The sequence below is a fragment of the Lepidothrix coronata genome, unplaced genomic scaffold, assembly GCF_001604755.1.
Source record: "Lepidothrix coronata isolate B3197 unplaced genomic scaffold, Lepidothrix_coronata-1.0 Scaffold10, whole genome shotgun sequence".
NCBI lineage: Eukaryota > Metazoa > Chordata > Aves > Passeriformes > Pipridae > Lepidothrix > Lepidothrix coronata.
The window spans coordinates 5,541,051-5,564,314 of NW_016690190.1; the positions used below are offsets into that span (position 1 = coordinate 5,541,051).

At 39.9% G+C, this 23,264-nt stretch overlaps 1 protein-coding gene across 3 annotated transcripts in view; it reads right to left on the reverse strand.

Annotated features, from left to right (window-relative positions):
* Positions 1 to 23,264, reverse strand: part of FGD4 (FYVE, RhoGEF and PH domain containing 4) — a 65,789-nt gene that overhangs the window by 24,464 nt on the left and 18,061 nt on the right. For all 3 annotated transcript variants that reach the window (XM_017804888.1, XM_017804887.1, XM_017804890.1), the window contains exons 2-4: positions 12,056 to 12,220; positions 3,655 to 3,826; positions 77 to 563 (exon numbers count right to left, since the gene is read on the reverse strand). In XM_017804888.1, the coding sequence (XP_017660377.1) occupies positions 77 to 563; positions 3,655 to 3,746 (579 nt within the window). In that variant the 5' untranslated portion in view covers positions 3,747 to 3,826; positions 12,056 to 12,220. The remainder of the gene's footprint in view (positions 1 to 76; positions 564 to 3,654; positions 3,827 to 12,055; positions 12,221 to 23,264) is intronic.

The following is a 23,264-nucleotide window of genomic DNA, read 5'->3' on the forward strand; positions in this document are numbered from 1 at the left end:
TGGTTTTGTAAATAAAAAACAAGAGAAAATACACAAAGTAATGATATATCAGGAATGAAACAATTTCTCTTTTTACCTTTGTTTCTACAGGTTGATCTTGTTTACTGATTTCCTCAGCTGGTTCTTCCTTCACATTACTATTAATTTCTGGAGTTTCATTTTCAGATGGCAGCAGTGTATCACTACTTGGAGTTCTGTAGCAGCTGTTAAGCATCTGTTCTTCACAGGTAGTCATACTTTGCAATGACTCCCTGCAAGTACTTTCTCCTTCCCCATTTATCAAGCTGCTGTCAATGACATCATCTGGAACTGGAGTGGACACAGCAGAGCCACGATCTGATAATCTCCTGTCCTCATCCTCTGGCTGGTCTTGTGCTACTACTCCGTTGGCTGTGTGTAGCTGTGCAACCTGAGTTTTGTCAGTATTATTGTTTCCCTGTTTTTGTAGTGAGTGCTGGGAGGGGAGTTTGGGCTGAGGTGATGGTGTTGACCCATATCTTCCTTGAGATTTAGTAAGGTGGAGAACAGAGGAATCTTTCTTCAAATCACTAGGATTCAACGAGCTAAAAACACCGAACAAAAAAAGCATCGATGAGAGAAGAGTTAAACATGGACTTATAAAACATCCTGGTACTGTTAAGTAGGAGAGTTGCACCATATAACCAATTCCTCCCAAACCATTTTTTTTTCCTGTGTTAATATTAGGAAGTTCAGGCCACTGAAACCTGGAATGCATTGAACCACACACAAACATGCATCTCTTACTGGAAACCAAGAGTGCCATTCATAATGATCCGTTGCATCCTCATGTGTCTTGAGTCTCATTTGTAGGGGAGATTTAGATTGGAAATTAGGAAAAATTTCTCCATTGAAAATGTTGTCAGGCATTGGAACAGGCTGACCAGGGAAGACTTTGAGTCACCATCCCTGGAGGTATTTAAAAGACATGTAAATGTGGCACTCAAGGATGTGGTTTAGTGGTGGGCTTGGCAGTGCTAGGTTAACAGTTGGATTCTATGATCTTTTGCAACCTGATTCTATTATTAGCTCCACGTAACAGCCAAGGTAATCAAGAAACCGATGGATGAAGCAACTGGCCCAAAGTGTTCCAGAAATTACTGGCGGAAATGGAGCAAGACCCGTGGTGTCCCAAGTCCCAGTCCACTGCTTAAAGTAACAAATAGCCTATTCCCTAACTGCTCTTTAATTATAAAAAGTGAATTAAATGTGTCCAAGAACATTTAAGCATCCCTTTCCTTAGTTCAGCAGATTACAGGAGGAGCTTTAAATTTTTATTCCATTTCTTCCCCTGCTTCCTTATTTAGCAGTGTCCTTCCATCATGCTGCATCTTTTCTGAAAGTCTTTTTCCTCCATACTTTATGTCTGCTTTAAACACATTATCCTTTGCTCATACCTTTCACTCTCTCTTTGACTTTTAGGCCAATATAAATGCTGTAAAAGCATTTGAATTCATTATAATTTCGGAAAAAAAAAAAACAAAAACCTGAAGTACATTTAACAAGCCACATTCAACTTGCTATAGAGTATCATAACTGTCCTCTAACACATTGTTCCTAGTATGGACCTCCATCTTCTGGAGAGATGCTAATTGCTTACAAACTGTATGTTTACTCCTTGTTTATAGCACAGTTTACACAAATATTGCAAACACATTCTGCATTTTGACATACAGAGCTCAAAAAATAACTTACATTAGCTTTACCTTTTTCCATCATATAACAAAAAATTTAAATCAGTTTTTCTTTAGTTGTGTAAAGATTATGCCTTTTTTTTATCCAGTAAGCTTAATTGCAGGACAAAATTAATTCACATTTTTCAATTGTCTTCACAGAGCAAAAAGGTTTAATTAACTTTCTTCCATGCCTACGTGTTTGTGGGCTGTACAGACTAATGAAAATAAGTTATCATAACTGACAATCACAGTTTGTAGTTCATGAATATGCTACCTAACCATTTCAAGACCACTAATTAAAACTGAAGTTCCAACTTCACAGAAGATACATTTTGTGAGTTGAGCTCATTCAAAAAACAGGAATTGCCTCCACTGTCAAAGCAGGATATTCCAGAACTCAGCATTCTAATTATGGAAGTTTCTCATAAGCAGAGATGATATTCTTGAGGAGAATTTAGTCATTAGACAGATATTACTGGGTGTGCCTAATGAACGATGTTGCCCAAAAGCAACTCAACTTCCCATAGTTCACACAATCTCCCTACTTTTAAAGGTCTACGGACAAGAAAGTTTTCCTTGCTTTCTTTATAGTTTCCTTTTATTGCATAATATTGAAAAAGTTACTTTACAATACAACAGGCATGTCTAGCAGGAAGGAATGTAGGGCTCAGTGGTGTAGGACACAATGTACCTGAGGAGTTTCCTTTCAGAAAGGGTAAAATTGTTTTTCTAAGAACACTGCACTATTTAAAAAACTTTGGAGGAAGACTAGGAAACAAAGTTGGTAACAGGACTAGAGACTTGTGCTGTAAGAATTCACAGGACTTCCAGTGCTATAGTAGTTTCTTTTTCCCATCTCTAAGCTCCTGCCATGACCAAGTGCAATTAAGTCTCTGCCTAATGACAGAAGTTTCTTGCAGATGAAGCTCTGAAATGATTTCTATTCCAATGGATAAAGATACTTCTACAATGCTCAGCTGCTTCCATATAAAGGATTAAATTTCACCCATCTTGAGGGGAAATTCTTTCAATGGAAGTCTTAATAGTCTGGCTCCTCAGAAGCTTATGTTCTATTGTACATCATGCATTCATTCTCACAGGGGGCATTCCTTCAGAACACCAGTATCCCAAGGAAAAATGAGAAAACCACATCCAAAACTTGGAGTACTCAACTGGCACTGGAATGTTCCTTGAGCTGTTCCTCTGTCATGGGCTTTCTGGAAAGTCGCTCTCTTTATACAGAGCAGATTCCTTTCAAACCTTCTGTTTCAGAGCTTATAATACATCTTACTAAAGATGCATCATGTACATCTAATTAAAGACACACAAGTAACACTATTTTGTGAAAGCATTATTCACTGTGGTTTATGTTTCCCACAGTTCCAAATGTTTTCTGTAAAATGTAGTATCAAAGCTCCAGAACACTGAGCTATTCCAAAATCACCAAGTATTACAAAGGAAACCATTCAGAGAATGTATGTCATATCAATACAAATTACTCGTAGACATCACCCTCTTCACATGAATGATCTAAGAGGTTTAAACAGTGTAAAATGAAAATCAGGATTTCAAGTTTTTCTATTTGCTTATAAAAGATTTTTTTTTTCTGCAAAACCAGAAGAATTTAATATTAGCTGCAATGTTTCATTCTAAACCCAGCACTTATTTCAAATCCCTACCATTCTTGGGCATGCTTTAAAAATCCTAAAGGTTTGTTTGTTTCCTTTTTTTTTTTTAAAGAAAAATTAAGGCTAGCACCTCATGAATGAGCACACCTTGTACAGGCCAAATACACAATTGGCTCTCACCGTTTCAAAACGTGCAGTTTTGCCACCAAGTCCTCTGGCAGGCATGGGTGTGAGCACTACTGTGGTACCAATGTTCTTCCTCACACATTCAAGTTCCAACAATTCACGTACAACAAACAGAGTTACGAGCTAATTGAAATTCTCTTACATACCTGCCTCCCTCAAAACGATGGATGAGATCTGACACTTTACTGGACTTCTCCCTTGCAACACTGGAAACAGCAGCGGGCACCTCTTCCTCCATCCTTGGTTTGTGATTTGCTAAAGCTTTATGCCTGGGGGTTTGGTACGTTGCCTTCTGCAGATGAACTGGCTTTGGAGGCACTGCAAACAACAACAACAACAACAATCAATCACTCACGTTTCTTTGAGCTGCCAGAATACAGAATCACAGAATGGTTTGGGTTGGAAGGGACCTTAAAGATCATCTAGTTCCAAACCCCCTGCCATGGGCAGGGACACCTTCTAGGAGACCAGATTACTCTCACATGAGACTTTTGCATAAGAACCTACTGCAGCAATGAAAAAGAGATGCTCATGGCTTTAATTAACATTAAAGCTGCTTTATGAACACGGGGACTTCATATAGTCCTTTATACACTGTTTGATATTGGGGATCTTATTACATTTCCTGACTAAAATGTGAACCATATGCTACTTTGACAAGTTAGAAAACTAGGAAGTTTTCTAGTTTGTTTGTTTGTTTTTATAATGTATTGTAGCAAATACATAAGTGGCCTCCATAAATGCAGGCTTTATAATAAAAAAGAATTGAGCCCAAAGGACTCAGCTGTACTGTGAAGCTCAAGACAGAGATTTAAATTGCTGCCCCAAAATTCCGGTGCTCTCATTCTTTACCTTATCCCTTGTGACCTCAATAACAATTGTCAATGGAAAAGGTATTTGCCTTCAGCCTTAAACTTCCTTTACTCACTGAACCTTTGTCTAATTATACTGCTGAAAACCTTCCCCCCTGAAAATACTTTTTATTTTTCTTGCTTTTTCCCCATCCTTTCCATAAGTCCTTCTAATTAGATTGTTAATGATCAGCCACTGTTTAATAAAGCAGTGACTAGAGCACAAAAGACAAGGTGACACATAAAGCAACTAAAGTCACATGTACCAAAGATCTTTAACTTTTATCCCTTTAAGCAACTATGCAGCATTTGTGGGCAGCAAAAGCACATCACAGACTGGGCCCAAATGTGTTCCACTATTGGAGTAATGCACGTCCAGCTCCATCAAGAAGAGAGACTTAAAGGAAAGGTCCTTAATTCCCAAAATCACAATCTGTTCAATCCCACACATATTCCCAAAACATACTGTGATGGAAGTGAAACCATTTGATATGAAATTGAAAAAAGATTTATTAAAAGGCAGGCATAAATTAGCAAGAGTAGGTAATGCCCTGCCAGTAGAACCAGTGGCCCCAGGGGCTTGGCCACTGCTCCACAGACACCCCATTCCAGTGTGCCACAGGCATTGGCCCTCCAGCAACTAAAAAGACCTGCCAGGGAGCAACCATGAAGGGAAAGAGGACAGGAACTGGCATTAGGAATCATGTGCCATTCTCATGGTAAAAAGGCAAGTACAGGGTACACAATAGATGGATGTGAAAAAGCCATGTTTTTCGCATCGCTGACTTTAGGATAGCTTACTAACTTACCCTGGAAAATCCATGCACCACAGGAATGAGCTCACCTCCCATCCAGTGACAATTGAAAGGAGTGTTGAAAAAATTCTTGCAAATATACTAATCATAGACTGTGATATTCCAGTGTTTCTTGCAGTTTAAGGGCAATTTTCCATCTCTACCTTACGTTAAATTTATAGGAAGTAATATTTGTCTGTGTTTCCAAGAATCTAATTGCACTTAAGTGGGATTGTAGTGATTGCTGCAGTCTGAAAAGTACCATGAGAGAATCTATAAAGAAACAAATTTACCACAAAAAGCTTTAGACTTCAATCATATCAACTACAAATGCAGATAAATGAAATAATCAGAGGGAGAAGGAAGGCAATTACTGCAGATCAGATGCTTTTGTTGTGCATATGTGCATACTTGGTTCTTGGAAGCCTTATATTTATTAACACAAGCAAGAAAAGCAAGTTTGTAGGGGACGCAGTGCAGAAAGATGACTCAATCACTTTTGAAATAGTTATAATGCAACCCTGAAACAAGCAGACTATTAAATTGTGTAACTGCTTCAGTATCTGTAGTAACCGAAGTCCCTCCTGAGAAGCCGCATGCAATTGCTCAGCTGCAGTGCAGTGGAGTAGCTTTCCCTACGTTCCCTCTTCTCAGGGAGTTCGGAAAAGGTCTGGCAGAATTAGGCCAATGAGCATCAGATAATTGTCCAAGCACTGAATAGCTTGCTGCGCTGACAAAGGCAAGGGGACAGCGGAAAAAGGTGACACGAGCAGGCCGGGAAAAAGCAGGACACATAATTGAGTGTAAGCGCTGCCATTCCCTCAGGGAGGAGATGGACAGGAAAGGGGTCACCGAGTGGATTTGCTGACCAGCACCACATGAGTTTGTAGGAACACTTCTTGCTCTTGCAGTGGACTTTGTATAACCCCCATTCCTGTGAAATCTCTTATGTAATGGACCCGTACATCTCTTCAATTCTGTTGTACATCTCATAAAATGTTAATATCCTCACAAGGATATATTAAAACTGCTGAACTATAGGGAATTAATGTCTACTGATAAAGCAGAAGGAATTAGTTGGAAGTTATTTTTATACTGGGTCCACGGGGACAAAAATCAAATTCTAGGACGTTCTGTGGAGGTGTCACACACTTTTGCAGCTATTACTGAAAAACCACAGCTTAGCAGCATTTACGTAGGGCAAGCATGAGGAACCTCTGGGCAAACCCCACATACTGAAAATCCCCGTAATATCTTCAGAAGAGAACAACAAACCTAATAGCCATACCAACTCATTTATGCAAGATATTTCACGCTTTACTTCCTACTAGCATCTAAGAGAGAGCACTTCCCCTAATCAGCTGCTGCTGTAGCTACTGTATGGTTTAGAAATAGAGCAATGGAGAAAGAATAGTCACAAGATCAATGGAAAGAAAAGAATCGGTAGCGGAAAAAAACCTCAACCCTCAAACCTTCCTGTAAGGTCAACCTTGTTAACAGGGATTATGGAAAATAAATTCCATTAACTCTCCCCTCAATGTACTTCTGCAGTGTTTTGTTTTAATCAGATTATTTTTCAACGTGCATACAGCAAGGATCTTAAGAGAAAGAAAAAAAAAAAAGACTGGCCCATTGTAGTAACCTGCATAATACAGAGCTCTGTTTGAGTCTATAAATACTCTAGTCTCCATACTGTAGAATTTTGAGCTCATTAGGAGACATGAACTGCCCATTCTGCTCAAAGAAAACCCCTCCATGTACTCAGGTAGCTGGCACTGTATACCACTAGCCATAATCAACATTTATGCTGCAGTGTCTAGTTGTGCATTCGACTTTGCACAAATGCATAAGGAAATGGGAGTTAATGCTACAAATGGCTCAAAAGGTACAACCACCTTTGCAGACTCCAAAGCATATTAGACAAGGTCATTTATCTCTTTCCTTGGAAAGCATCATGTGTTTAATCTCCATCCATGTGTTTAACTCACGATGGTTAAAAATGCTACCGTGCCTTGACTCCATGAAAATACACTTAAAAGTTCCTGGGGCAAACAACTATAGCTCTCCTGGCTGAGTCATCCATCATCACCTCCTTGCATGCTTCATCACCTTCAAGAAGATCAAACAAGCACAGCTGGATAGATGCCAAAGATTTACACTCTTAAGAACAGTATGAAATAACTAGTAATCTAAACTCAGTAGAAAAAGAGAAAAAGCCATCTTCTCTTTGAGATACGCATTTCTATGTTTTTAGATCACACCAGAAGAAATATCTTCCAATCCTGTATTAAGAAAGATGACCAATATTAATCAGATGTACTTTGTTCTCTCATTTGTCTTCTTCCCAGAGATACTATTTGGGATTTGGCAGTTTTGCTGATAAAAGAGACTTTGTAACAGGTTTCTTAAAGCACCACTGAGAGTGAAGCCTACTTAGCAACAGCTCTCAGCTTTAGTTCAATTCACCATTAACGGTACAAGTTTGCTAGAGAAGCACAGTCTACCTTTCAGACTTTTAAGAGTTTTCTCAGCTTTTTTAGGCCCAAGCCACTGAACATTTTCAAAACCACAGAATATATTATAATTAACTGAGAAAGGAAGACAGGACTGATGCTACAGAGCAGACAGTCAGCTAAAACTGACTGCTGAAGTCTATGTGCTGAATGTGTTGTGTCCTTATCATTTCACAGTAGCACAAACCAGGTTGTCTTTTGGAGTGGAAATTCATCTCCAACCCAAACAAAAATGCCTCTTCAGCCTCAGCAGGAGATTCATAAGAACTGCTAAGCTCTCATTAGAAAAATTTAAATGAGCAACTGATGCACAGTCTTGAACTGACAAGACAGTTCACTGCTTTGAAGAAGTGTTGACATTTCAATATATTTTGCATCCTACAATAAAGCTGCCTGGTACAGACAACAGCTTTGGTGCCCAGTATTTAGTAACTGGGTATCATAAAAAACTCAAGCAAGAGGTTCAAAAAGCAAGGAATAGAAGAAACTTTTTTCTTTTTAAAAAAGAAAAAGGTCAATTTTTACATGTCATTCTACATGCATTCTGCTACTGCTAGCTTCGGATGACTGCCTGACTATTTGTAGGTAGGGGCAAGTTTCAAATTATTTAACAATTTGCTTCCTCTCTCATGCATCATCTTCGTCTTGGAACCTGGTAGCATATTTTGCTATTTCCACTGACTATCTCCAGTCTGGATTAGACTGCTCTGTCATGGAATGCAGTGCACTGGTGCAAAGGCAAAGCATCGGGTTCCACAGCCAGTACAGACTGTGACTGCTTTGCTCCACAGTCCTGATTTCTTTGCTTAACTCCCTCATCGGCCTTCAGCCAGTTTCAGGCTTTGTTCCAAATTTGCAAGGATTTTCACGAACCAAACTGTACTCAGGACAGAAATCTGACATATGAATTGCTAAACTGTTGATGGAAGGAACAAAAATTGATGGAAGGAATTACTGGAGAACAAAATTGTTCTTTACTGCCAGTGTATCAGACAGATTTTTTTTTTCTCATTGAAGTGCCAGGGTAATAAATGAAAATGAAAAGAAAGAATTTTATATTGGATTCTGTGCAGAAATTTATTCACTTGACCTAGCTACCCTAAGTGAACTGTTTCCAAATATTTAAACTACTTCTCAGAGACCAAGTACAGACAAAACAGGGTTCACTTCAAGTGCAAGATTTTGGACCTTTTTCCTCTATATTAAAGCTCTATTTCCTCTAAAACTAAGTTTACTGAAGGTAGCTGTACCCTACTTGCAACAAAACCTCAAAGTAATTTTTTATCTCTCTCATTTTAATTATATGCATTCCGGTAGGTTAAATGAAGGTCATTTTGCAGTTAGTTCATCCACAATCAAATATACTGGCATTACAATTCAGGTCTGTCATCTTGTTTCCTCTCACTATGAAAGGACATTTCGTATTTGCATGACTAGAACAACAATTTGGAAGAATATTTCCTACTGCTATAAACCAAAAATATTTCTGTACCTGTGCATGAAAAGCTCTTTAAAAAAAATATAGTGACCACTTTTAAACCAATAAACTAGAGCAATCTAGTCTGCTTACATCATTTGGACTCCCAAATACTTCTCTCATTAATTATATTCTAGTTTGCTTGAATTCAATTAAAAGCAAAAAAAATATATACTATAAAACTTCAATCTGATGCACATATTTAATAGGAATAAACGGAGCAAGACATAGGCCCATGAACAAAGCAGACACAAAATACTATTTAAAACAGTATTATTAAATATAATCTACGCAGCTGCATTTCTTAGACTACAGCACTATTCCTGGCTGTGGCACAACTTGGAGCAAACAGTATTGACAAACACACAAGTCATGGCTATGGAAGAGCAACAACAGCTGCATAACTACTTGAATGAATGGGGTCCGATAATATAAAACTCCTAATTTATCTAATGGCTAGAATTTATAATAAGTGTGCTGGTTTTGTTTTTGAAAGGCTTAAAATCTTTTTATTGATTGCCCATTTCTATTTATCCATTAGCAGATTTCTAAAATATTTTTCTTAGGAAGAACACATGTTCTCTTGTTAACTTCGCTGCAGAGAATTTGTTTCAGAGACATAGGAAATGGTGCAGAAAGGCTACTCAGATAAGTAATGTTTACACGTAACTGGCAAAAACATCTTAGTTTACTGAACAATACTGGCAAAAGTTCTATAAAAATGAGCTACACCAAAAAAATAACAGCTTTATTTTTCTCTCATTCTCCTGAAGTAAACAAAACTTTCTTTACACCTCAAAAAATTGCTTCCCTCCTTAACTCTAAGATGAACTCAGGACTGATGCAAAATCCTTCAAGATGCATTTTCCCATCAAGTGATACACAGATTGTTGTATCCACTACAAAATTACCCTGTGTGATTCTAGTTTCTATATGTGATTTACATGGGCTCCAGTGTATTTGTTTTGCATGGCCAGGTTTCGGTAGCTGTGGGGGCCACAGGGGTGGCTTCTGTGAGAAGCTGTCAGAAGCTTCCCCCACGTCCAACAGAGCCAACACCAGCCAGCTCCAGGACAGACCCGCTGGCCAAGGCCAAGTCAATCCGAGAAGGTGGTGGCACGTCTGTGATAACATACTGAAGAAGGAAAGAAGAGTTATTGCACAGATGTAATGGCTCTCAGAGAAGAAAGGAGTGAGAATATGTGAGAGGAACAACCCTGCAGACACCAAGGCTAATGAAGAAGGAGGGGGAGGAGGCGCTCCAGGCACCGGAACTGAGATTCCTGCTCAGCTCGTGGTGCAGACCATGGTGAAGCAGCTGTCCCCCTGCAGCCCATGGAGGTCAGTGGGGGTGCAGAAATCCACCTGCAGCTCATGGAGGAGACCCACACTAGGGCAGGTGGATGCCCAAAAGAAGGCTGTGACCCCATGGGAAGCCTGTGCTGAAGCAGGACCTGGGGGCCCGTGAGGAAAGAAGCCCTTGCTAGAACAGCTTTGCTGGCAGGACTCGTGGCCCTGTGGGGCACTCATGCTGGAGCAGCCTATTCTTGAAGGACTGCACCCCATGGAACATTGGAGCAGTTCATGAAGAACTGTAGCACATGGGAAGGACTCACAAGGGAGAAGTTCAAGGAGAACTATTTCCTGTGGGAGGGACCCCCACACTGGAGCAGGGGAAGGACTCCTCTCCCTGAGCAGCAGCAGAAGCAGCTGACCAACTGACCATAACCTCCATTCCCGTCTCCCTGTTCTGCTGGGGGAAGGAGGCAGAGCCCGAGAATGAGGGAAGGGTGGGGGGAAGGTGTTTTTAAGTCTTGGTTTACTTATCGTTATCCTGCTCTGATTTTGATTGGTAATAAATTCAATTAATATCCCCAAGTCAAGTCTGTTTTGCCCATTGTGGTAATCAGTTTGTGATCTCTCCCTGCCCTTATCTCAACTCATGAGTCTTTTGTTGTATTTTCTCTGCCCTGTCCAGGGATACAGGAGAGAGTGATAGAGTGGCTTTGGTGGGTACCTGGCATCCAGCCAGGGTCAAACTACCATATCTAGTTTTCTATAAGTAATTCTTGTTTCTGTTGTATCAGCACTGTGTCTCAGAATCCAATTCCCTGAACAGCATCAAGATATTAGTCTCCTAAACTCACTCTTTTTCTTTTAACTTTAAGGATGAACAAAGTTCCTATTGCATGTCACTTCTAAAAGACATCAGTCTAGAGTTGCTTTGAATTCAAGATTTCTGGAATGCAGTGACTCTGTTATGATCAACTTCAGCAGAATCACTGATATTACCAAGAAGACCACAAAAAAGGATGGTTTGTGGTGGTTTGAGTCAATATATATATTGTCTTTATATCTATATATACGAAGTATATATAGATATTTATACATATATATATGAAGTATATATAGATATTTATACATATATATATATAATATGCACATATAAAGTATTTATATATACATAGGTTGACCTATGTAGCTTTTAAAAGATACATACTTATGGACAGAAACAGGTTAAGAAGGGACACTTACTTCTACTCTGCATACATTATTGGTCGGCATTTACTGCACGAACATGGAGTTCCCATCTTTCCACAAACTCCTGCAGAGCTAGAACTCCAGAGGTCCTGAATATCCTCCCCACCACTCCTGCCTCGAAGCTGGCCTGTCAAATGCTCCAATTCAAAAATAGTGCCAAAACCTCCCAGCTCAAATGCAGCAGTACTTTTGAAAAATAAGTCAGAAATTACAGAATCATAAGGCATTTACAGAACATTTGTATTTCAATAACAAGCTTTTACCCTACGGTTTTCCTTCTGACAAATACAGTTCTTTCAAGGTGCTCTGTTTCTCTCAGAAGTCTGAGATGAAGAACAACTTTCGTAACAAAAATATTTGAGACTACTTACCTTGTGGCTTTGGATTTGAAGCTGAACGTGGGGATTGTTTGACTGGCACGCTTCCATTTATTCCCTGAGCCGCTTCATTGCGTACATTCTGCTCAACTAGTCTGGTTGTGGCACTCGCTGTACAAGTTCTAGACAATATTAAGGACTTTGGACAGATGCTGCTGCCTGAAAAATACACACAAAAAACCTGAGAGTAAGAAACAGGATTAAATATAGGATATAACGAATACAAACACATTTATTAGAGTGCTAACACTTCTCTACAGAGAAAATTAAAATATTCATCTTCCTTTTAAGGGTGTCTCATCCTAAAAACACATTTTACCTTTCACTGAAATTTATTATGTGGTTTAAACCTTGAAGAGGTTTTAAAAATTAAAATATTCATCTTCCTTTTAAGGGTATCTCATCCTAAAAGCACATTTTACCTTTCACTGAAATTTATTATGTGGTTTAAACCTTGAAGAGGTTTTAAAAAATATTTGGATATTAAAAAATACTTCCACCATGACTAGCCTAAGCTCTTCTATAGGAAGATTACAATCTCCAACAGAGATATTTTTTCTTATCTGAATTGTCAATGTGCTTGTTCAACAGAACTGTAGAAAAACCAGCATTTTTGTTTGGCTATTCTACTTCTGCATTCCAAGTGTGCACAAAATGCTATACATTCAAAATTTTATTTTATTAATGATGGTAGGATCCAAAATTATGCAATTTTTGTTGGTAAGAAAAGGCCCCTGTTTTAAGTATTACGGAAAAAAAATAGAGCAAAGCACAAATCCAGCCAACTCTTTCCTAGCAGAATGGAATTTATTCCGATTAATAGGATCTGAAGAAATCTGCTATTGGTAAGAAATCTGGAAGAAAACATAAAGGAAGGCATATTCAAAAAATAGAAACTGTCATAAAAGCACTTATTATAATGTGATTACTGAAGTCTGTTGCTTTGGAGTGTGAAACCAATTGGTTCCCTAAACACAACCAAAAACTTCAAAATAATAATATGAAGGACCTTGAGATGTCACTTAGGTCAATATTCATTCAACTCTGAATCAAAAAAAATCCACAACTTTTTTGTGGGAGGAACAAGGGGAAGGAAGAAAGCCCACTGTTGTCATAATTATTTTCATTTAAAAATATTATTAAGGTAAATGTTGGGCACCTCAATTTATTGCTATTATTTGCCACCATTTTACCTTTTCTTGGCTTTACTGGGGTTTTCTTTGCACATTTCTATAAAAGGCAAATCCAAAACTCATTTAACCGTTTCATAAGTTGATCCTCTGATGCCATCTGAACAACTGGTCAGCACAGTTTGGACACTCCAATCTAATCCAACTCCCTCTCCCATGGCAAAATCCACCATATCAAGCCATTCCTATCCAAGCCTGCTCTTTGTATAGCAATGGAAAGAGACACCATAGCTATTGCTCTGTGCTGCTCAGTGATTCTTCAGCCTTCTGTGGATTCCAACAATATTTTCAAGTATTTATTCTTTACTTCTTAGAAGTTTATTTTTCCTATTAAACACTGAGGTACACCCAGAGGCTGCCTCTACAAACATGGAGGCTTGCAGAGGTCCATGGTGAGGCCAGCAATCCATACTAAAAAAGCACCAGTACTTGGATGACAATGCATGCACAACATCCACAGCTGCAACATGGCATTTTTCCCTCTTCCATTTCATTCGATTAGCAAGGGATCTTCCTGGAACATAAGGGTGGCTACTTCCAGAATGATGAGGATAATCTAGCAAGGTCCCCCATGTACAGAAACTTTTCAGACATCTGCAATCTGAGGCAGAAATTCCTCTTTCCTTGGGTATCACCCCCATACACAAAAAGTCGTATTGTACTAGAGCAGTGGGAGCTCTGTCCCACATCATTCCTCAATGCCTAAGAAGGTATTTTCAGTGCCATATCTGTCTCCCCTATGGAGGCAGGAGTACTGGAAGCTCTGAGAAAGACCAAGGTGATGATACAGAGAGTTGCACCAGCAAGTTTTCCTAGTCTCCATCAAAGAGTTGACAGGCTGAATTTCCCTTTCCCAAAGAATCCCATACCATACTGTATTCCTCAATTACACTCTAATTGAGGAATCCTAAATTCAGAAACTCATTTAAGAAGAGTAACTCCTGTGGGATCGGTACGATGCACAAATTGGGTAGGCAATTGCACATAATTTATAAATCTACATTCAGATCACACTTATAACTTTGCAATGAGGGTGAAAGCGTGAAGTCTTAGACCTTTCTGAAAACTAATTTGCTTGCATATTTGACATCTAATGTGCTCCAAAATCTCCAGCTCCCAGAGTGCAGCTCAGTAAGGGGCACAGCTGCTGTCAACTGCTCAGGCCAAGGCTAAAAATGTCCATCCAAGTGGTACTTTATTTATTAAAAGGATTTTCTAACAAAACAAGAAACTTCTCAGGTCAGGACAGGAACTTATTTTACACACACAACTTTATCAAGGCGCTTACTCCCATTTTAGGTTATCACTCACAATCACTTTAAGCTGAGGCTGTTGCAGAGCTGCTGCTGAGTACAGGCTACTCTGTGGTCAGCCACTTGTCCTCCCCTCCTTGTAGCCTTCTACTCCAGCTTCTGCTTCTGGCTACTCCTTCCCCTGTGCCAGCAGCAGCACTTCAGCCACACAGTGAGATGAAGAGCAGAAACAATGCAGCTGAAATCTGTAGTATATTTTGGGTTGGTTTGATCTCACAGCCACCCCAGCACTGCTGCTCACACACAGGAACAGCCAGGAATATGGCTGGGAAGGGACGGGACAGCTCCTCTCAGCAGCAGCCCTTACTTAGATCTGCCTGATGAGATCATTTAAATGCAACTCCAGTTCCTCAAGCAGACATTTGGACTTCAATTCCGCTTGGTTTACAGGTGCACACACACAGCCTTAACACAAAGTCCAGCAAAACCAGAAAACAGCTGAAAACAACCTTTGATGCAAAAACATTAGATGGCCTTAAGAATCAGTTTTGTCAGCATCACATGCCCCCACTAGACTTGGTAATATTAGTTCCATTCAGTGGGCAATAGCCATTTTGTAAAGCTTGTGCACTGTAATACAAAACTGTAATACAAGCAACAGAAAGAGTGCTTCTCTGTAAGGGGATCTTTTGCAACTGCTTACAGAAAACAAAAGCTTCAAGAGGTGTTATGATCCGAGACCTGCTCTGGCTTCACACCAACAACTCAGCACATGGGGGTGTGGGGAAACAGGAAGTTTTCAAATTAATTATTGTTGTACAAGCCATTAAACATATTATCCATCCTCTCTGGAAGCCATATTTTCTGGACATGGACACGCTGCAGACATTTAACCTATATTTCAAGCTAGTGATTCTGTTAATCGTGTCACATCCTCAAGCCATGTAAAGCTCGAATGGAAAAAGGTAATAGAAATCTAGCCAGAGCATACTTCTATGCAAAACTGAGCAGTCAAATTCTCTGGACAAAAAGCATCGTTTAACATCCGTGCAAGTCTGAGCCCTGGTTTCTTTACAGTGAACAATATCACCCTCCAGGTGACATAGACAAGAAAATTGTGGCAGAAATACAAACTCCTGGTGAAAATGCCTGCATCCAGTGTATTGTATGCAAGTGTATTATAAGGCCATAATACATTTTGTTATAACAAAAGCCCAAACCACGTAAAATTCAGCCCATTACAAAACGCCAAATACTTGCTCCACAATCAGCAGCATACACTGCAGTAGGGCTTCTCAATTCTCTCCACCTAAGTAAGGAGTAACACAGTCCACCTTTACAAAATACAGTTGTTGCCCTGTAAATAGAACATAAAATCCCATTTGATTTGCAAAAAGGCAGACGTGCTGCAAAAACCTGCAGCTTTTACTGGGCTAAAGTAAATTCCCATTATGATTATTTCTGACCTGGCTAAAGAAGCACTTGCATATTTCTTCTATTCTTATGCATTATAACAACTGAGAAATTTCACCTGAGGTCAGTAATGCAGTGCACAACAAAATTCTACCAGCCAGTTACTGTGTTGACTAGTACATGATTAATACCCCCATCTTGTAATCAAGAATGACTAAATACGCTGAAGAGGGGAGAAAGGGGGGAAAAAACTTAATTAAATTTAAAATGGGGGCAGGCAAGAACGTAAGAGAGAGAGAGGTAATAAATAACTAACAGAAAAGAGAAATAAACACTGCAAACTTGATAAGCACTTAATTATTTTCCTTATCATTTGCGAGGAAATGAGAAGCTAGAATGCTTACAAACACGCTTGCATCTGCAAGAATGTTTGAAGTTAGGTAATGCATTATCTGTTTTTTCATAGCATTCCAATTAGAAATAACTTGTAGCCATGAACATTTAGACAAACATAATCAGCCAGCTTGAAATGCCAGTAACGTGAGAAAATGGCTTATTTATATTCACAAAGGTTACACTAATGTTTTAGTATTGGATAGATCCTTCATCAGCAGTTTCATAAACCCGTCTGAACACCATTAAGTCTTCTGTTATATTTATTTTTATTCCCACTTATAAGCACACAGCACATCTATACTGCTCCAGCACCGTCTAATTTTACTGCCATTGTGATCCCTCTTCTGATCACACATTCTCAATGAAAGAAATCCAGTATTTCTGGATGTTAACAAGGTCTACAGGAAAAGGATTTGTCTCTTGCGACAAGAGAAAATTCAAGTATCAAAATTACTTCTCTTAAAATTATACAGTTAGGTATACCCCATGTTAAGTCCCAAAACACCTGCCATAATGGCTGTGGTCTTGATGTTCTACTGCTACATCTTTTCATGTAACATCAATACAAAGCTTCCTGCTTCCTATCCACCCCTGGGCATAGGTGGGGGTTCAGCTAATACACTCTCTACCAAAGTACTGGTTCAGGCACAGTAACCAAGCCATACAATCTCCTGATCAGCTCAGGTGAGTGTTAAGTAGCATTGACCCTTCCAGAGATGAATTCGGCCCATCCACTTACTCACCAAACAGTACAGGAGCTGTAGCAAGGAACAGAACAAGAGTGAGCAACAGCTTCCTGACCACAAATAAGAAGGCAGAAAGTGACCTCTCACCCATGCAGTTATATCTCCACATGTGTTGAGGCCTGAGCAGGAAGCGCAGTACATTGAGTCACAAATTTTGCCCACAGTTGTGCTCAAACCTGCCCTCAAAACTAAGTTACTATTAACTAGGTACCTACCCTTCATTGGTTTATCCTTTTTGTGAGAGGACCCAATATGCTACTAAGATGCTTATACTGCCGATGCATACCCAAACACATGTCAATAGCAACTGGACTAAGCTCAAACTATCTGAAAATTAGGAGTATGGAGGAGGAGAGTTGAAAATCTGGAGGTCCAAGTTTCTCTCACCAAAAAAAAATAAATCTACCTTCCTCAAATTTCTGTTAAATGCTATCCTTTCAAGTTAAATACAGATTTGTGTCTTGATGTATATTCACCTCTCCCACTGCAGTGGTGATAGAGTTGTGAATGGTTTGCAGCTGCAGAACAGTACAAAAATTTTATACTGATATTCTCTTTCACGCAGATGAGCTCTAAAGGTCAAACATCAGTCCAGCCTTTACTGTGGTGAGCCACTGCTGAGATACTGCAAATAGCTGATAACCCAACACTGCAAAAAGAGAAAAAAATAGCTTTTGCTGAAGTCAGGAGGGCGGTCTCACCAAAGAAATTAGTTTTCTTTCTGCAAGAAGGTTCTGGCCAGAAAAATAAGTGGCAAATAACAGACAGTTTAGAATTATCTTTGAAAAATGGAATCTTGGCAAAGTGTAGGGGACAGATCAGGTTCTATTAAAGGATTACTTCAGATACATACGCTGACAAAATGCAAAAATGTAGGGTTTTTTTCTTGCAGAGCTATTCTCCAGACACAGGCAAAACCATTCTAAGATCAACAGAAGACCATTTTCTGGGAATAAAAAAGATGCAAAGCATATAAGGCTCTTATTCTCACTGCACACGAACATTAACAGAACTACCAAACAAATATTACCCTCAATTTCATAACATTTAATGTGTGAAGTAAGTAAATCTTCAAGTAAATATGACAGGTATAAATTGTAGATTGCAAAAAGTGTGCTTTTATGTGAATGCACTCACAACATCTGATGGTGAAGTTAAACAGGAAACATCACTGAACTTAAAACTGGCAGGCCAACCACCACACAATACTTGCCAAAAACTAGAAAATATTTAACTTCTTGGTAGATATGCTACATTACATAGTAACAGAGAGTAGAGGTTTCCAAACTCTGGTATCCATAACACTCAGTATGTGAACCACTCGCAGCAACACACAGAGCAGTAACACAGAAGGAGAACCGAAACAAACTTCAGCAAGTTCAGCTGTGCACAACACACAAAAGATATTGTAAAAGAAGAAACCATTTTTGAAACAGTTTCATTTCTAATAAACTCAAGGAGGATATGCAGGGCATCGGGGACAGAACCAAACACTAAGTAGAAACATTGTCATATCTGCTTGGTCTAAGATAAGACAATACTGCATTTGTTTGGTTTGTAGGTATTCACGAGACTCGGGCATTCAGTATTGCCTTTCCTGTGTTTTGTCAAGGTTTATAGTTGTTCTGACTGGAGGAAACCATGCATCTTTCCCATGGTAAATTTCATTTTTAGGCTGAAATACAGCTTACAGTAATTGCTACTAAAAAAATAGAGTTCGCCATGTCACCAGCTATGGATGCCTCACATTTAAGTAGGATATCTATTGAAGGTAACTTCCTCAAGTCGAAGCTTTGACAGGATATTAACAGAACAAGATTTATCAATTATCCCCCGATCGCAGTCTCAGCATACTGTGTGTCATGCAAAGTAAGGGACTGAATGACGAATTCCACATTCACTACAGATGTCTTGCCAATGCTGGCTGCAGCAAACAGACCCAGTGTGCCTTAGAATGTTGTCCTGTCTGGCTCTGATCTTTGTTCTTTTGGCTCTGGTCTAATAGTCAATTCCATGCAGGCAAACCTGGGCATCTGTTGTGATTCTTATTAAAATGAGTCAGCAATCAATGGAATTATCTTTCAACATTTGTTTAAATTTTGGATTAGCACAATAATATAACGTGCACTGCTGACGCTGTTCCAATAAAACAAAAAGCACTGTACAGGACTTCAAATGACTGTGGTTTGAAAGCAGTAGTTTATGACTGAGGTCCTCCAATAAAACCGCAGTATTTCTTACACTAATTTCTTATGAGTCTTCTATACTCAGGGACAGTGGCTTTGCTGATGGTGGTTGTTCCTCAACTATTTAATGAATAGGGGGCCCCTGGTGGTCTAGTGGTTAGGGTGCAGCACTTTCACCACTGCGACCTGGGTTTGATTTCCAGCCCCCCGGGCAGATGGAGCTCGTTAGCCCTGTAAGGCAATCCATCTAAGAGAAGGTCACTCTAAACAAACCTACGTCCTGAGACCCTCACTGCCACTGTCCAAGCTTGCTCGGCCCCGGCAGATGAACCTCAGGATTAAAGGGTGGGCTCAGTTCAGCGCACACTGGGTCTCACCTAAAAAAAAAAAAAAAAAAAATCCACTGCGCAGGCTCGAAGGGTTAATGACCTTTCCCAAATCTTCGCTCGTGAAGACTGGCCATACTATTTAATGAATAATGGAGGTTTCTTAAATGAACAGAGAAAAGAAATGTTCAAACCACATCTCCAGACATATGAAGGGAGAGGTCTGAGTATCAGCAGTTCTGTTTACAGGAATAAAGCACTGCTCTTTCCACATACTTGGTTCCTGTATTACAGTGCATTCCCTCAAACCTTTATTTTCACTTTCATCTTTGAATATATTATCAAGCCCAAAATCTAAAGAGAAAATACGCATTAATTTTCTTTTACTTGTAAAGACTTTTCACGGCTTGTGTTTCATAAAACAATAACAGAATCACAGAAGCTGAAGAGTTGGAAGGGATCCACAAGGATCATTGAGTTCAACCCTTAGTCCCACACAGGACACCCCAAGAATCACACCATGGGCCTGGAAGCATTGTTCTTCTTGAACTCTGTCAGGCTTGGTGCTGTAACCACTTCTCTGGGAAGCCTGTTCCAGTGCCCAACCACTCTCGGGGTGAAGAACCTTTTTCTAATATCCAGCCTACATCTCCTCTGACACAACTTCAGGCCATTCTCCCAGGTCCTGTCACTGGTCACCACAGAGAAGAGATCAGTACCTGCCCCTCCTCTTCCCCTCACCAGATGTTGTAACTGCAATGAGGTCTCCCCTCAGTCTCCTCCAGGCTGAACAGACCAAGTGACCTCAGCCCCTCCTCATAACAGCTTCCCCTCAAGGCCCTTCACCATCTCCGTTGCCCTTCTTAGCACACTCTCAAAGAGCTTAATATCTTTTCTATATTACAGTGCCCAAAACTGCACACAATATTCAAGGTGAGGCCGCCCCAGTGCAGAGCAGGACAATCCCCTCCCTCAACCGGCTGGAGATGCTTTGCCTGATGCCCCCCAGGACACAGTTGGCCCTCCTGGCTGCCAGGGCACTGCTGACTCATATTCAACTTGCCATTAAACAGGACCCCCAGGTCCCTTTCCCAGCACTGCTTTCCAGCATCTCATAATGTCAATATCTCTCAACCATTTTGGACAATATTTTTCTCTTTGCTTTTATTAAGACAATAAGACCTACAAGTGACTCCGGCTCCTGACCCTACAACCACGTACCATGTAGCTCAGAACCACAAGGTTCAAACCCACAAAACAAAAAACACCAAAAAAGAAAATGGGTACAATAAGTAGCAGCAGCTTCATCAGTCCAGGATTAGGCAGCTAAGTTGACCCTGTTGCCCACGACTGCTACCCTGCTGTTACTGCTTCATTTCTGTAACAGGTAACTCTTTGGGTAATTCCTCTCTCTTTGTCAGCATCACCTTTTCCCCCTTCCATAACACACAGTGGCAAGTTTCAGCTCACAAACTCCTTCTCACATGACTGTATTTCACAAAGTTGCAGGAGAGTCCTGAATACATATGTCAGCTTCTTCCCCCATTGTGATAATGGGAACATTGGTGACCTAAGGGTCACTTCCTCCCCTCTCCTTCCCCCAAGCCCTTTACATCTTCCTACATATTTGATGAAGGAAGGGATTGAGGAAGTTTTGTCTGGCTTTCTTGAGTTCCAACTGAATTAGTAGCCAAATTGATTATGAATCCTCCACCGAGTTTTCCCAAAATTATTTTTTCATTCGAGTTTTCTGTGTAGAGCTGTGTGAAGTGAGCAATGTCCCCTCAACTATTGTTTAAAGTAACACTGAAATTTTTCCCTAAGTTTTTAATTGTCACCAGCATATTTTGCACAGATGGTAATCGTTATTTTCCAAATGTCCCAAGCTCCTATTTACTAAACAAGACACCCCATTTGTATAAGCAGATTTACTGATCACAGAAGAATCACTTGTCTGGCCAAGGGTTGTAGCACCAAGTCTTGTGTTTCTTTCACTTAGCCAAGTTTTAAGATGATTTATTTGTCTTTTTCCTTTTTATCATAAACAGCATGACACCATGCTGGGCAGCACAGTTTAATGTCATATTAAGGAGAGCACCTGCAATACTGGAGTCAAGTGAATGAAAAATGCAGCTGTCTCATAAAAACCACTGGAATAATTCAAGACAATACATTAGCATTTACTTACCAGGCAAGTGCAGTGATTAGTCAGACAATAACAAAGACCTCCCTTTCCATAATTCATAAGACATTATAAAATAATGGTGTGTACAGATAAATTTGATCTAACTACAAATTTCACCATTTTGCTCAGTATACATTGCTTCTGAACTTCTCTAACCAGTCAGTCACTGACATTTCATCTTGTTCTCTGCCCAGTTATCTGTACAGGTCATCTCAACTCAGAGCTATTTTAGAAACTATCCGTACGCTTTGAGACATGAAATTAGCTACTTCTGTAGATAAAACGACTAAAGGAAAGCATTTTTAGAAACAGGATGCTAAAACAACCCAAAGCAAAAAGCCCCCACAGACCCAAAGGGGGAAAAAAATAAAATACCTAATTACAGAAGGTCGAAACAGTAACTGATGTTTTATTTCAGAAGATCTGAGCAGTTGTATAAATACACACAGAGCATTCAAATAATTTAAAGATATAAATACATAATATAGTATATTCAAAATGCAGAACAGCCAAAGATCCAAACAGAAGCCAATTATTCAACACAAGCCCATAAAATTATCACTGATAGATGGAAACTGTTTCCCTCATCCAACTGTTGAGGCAGTCCATGTGTCCCGCCAGCATCTGACAAGCCAAAGCTCATCCAGCAGCCAGCTGTCAAGGACACAAGTTGTTCCACCCACTTCCCTCCCTCCTCCTGGCTGCCTGCTCCCACCACTTTCTGTGCACCAGTGTTGGCATGCATCTACCCTCAGGATGCGGTCTGGAAAAGTTAAGCCATCAGAAATGTAATCCTGCCAAAAAAATTAAGCAGCCAGTTTCATGCATTCATTCACCTTAGATGCACTGAAGCCTGGGCAAAGATGCAAAAGTATTGATAGTCAAAGGAAGAAAAGACTTCCTTTCCAGAAGCAAGTAGCCACTAGATAATATTGATTTTGTTGAATCATATCTCAAGGGGGTTGGAGCAAACAGTAGGGAAGGAAAGGGAAAAAAAAAATTAATCAAAAAACTATTATCTAAAAATGGATGGTTTGAAATATGCCCTAATTATAGAAAAGGCAGCAGGGTATTAACTGCACAATAGCATGACAACAGGCTACCAGGCACTACTCCCTGTTACATGAAAGATTACAAGAAAATATAAAATCATGCACTTCATGATCAAGAGCAAAGCGCGGGTGGAAAGGAACACTCGGCCCTTCAGAGCGGCACCAGCGGTGCAGCTGTGCGGCACCCCGGCTGCTCCATGGTGAATGCCTTTCCTCCCCCAGGCCCGGGGCAGCCAGCCTGCTGTCAGGCTCCCCAAGCACTTCAGTCTCCCTGCCAAGTAATTAACAACCATCATCTATGAAAGAGAAAAACAAGCAGTTCCCTGGGAATGCTCGCTGCACCAAACCAGAAATATAAAGAACCCAAAGCTGGACACTTCACAAGAATTCAAGTGCTTCCTGCTTTTGACCTGGTTGAGGGAAAAAAGTGAAGAATAGCCACAAAAAGCCTCGTTT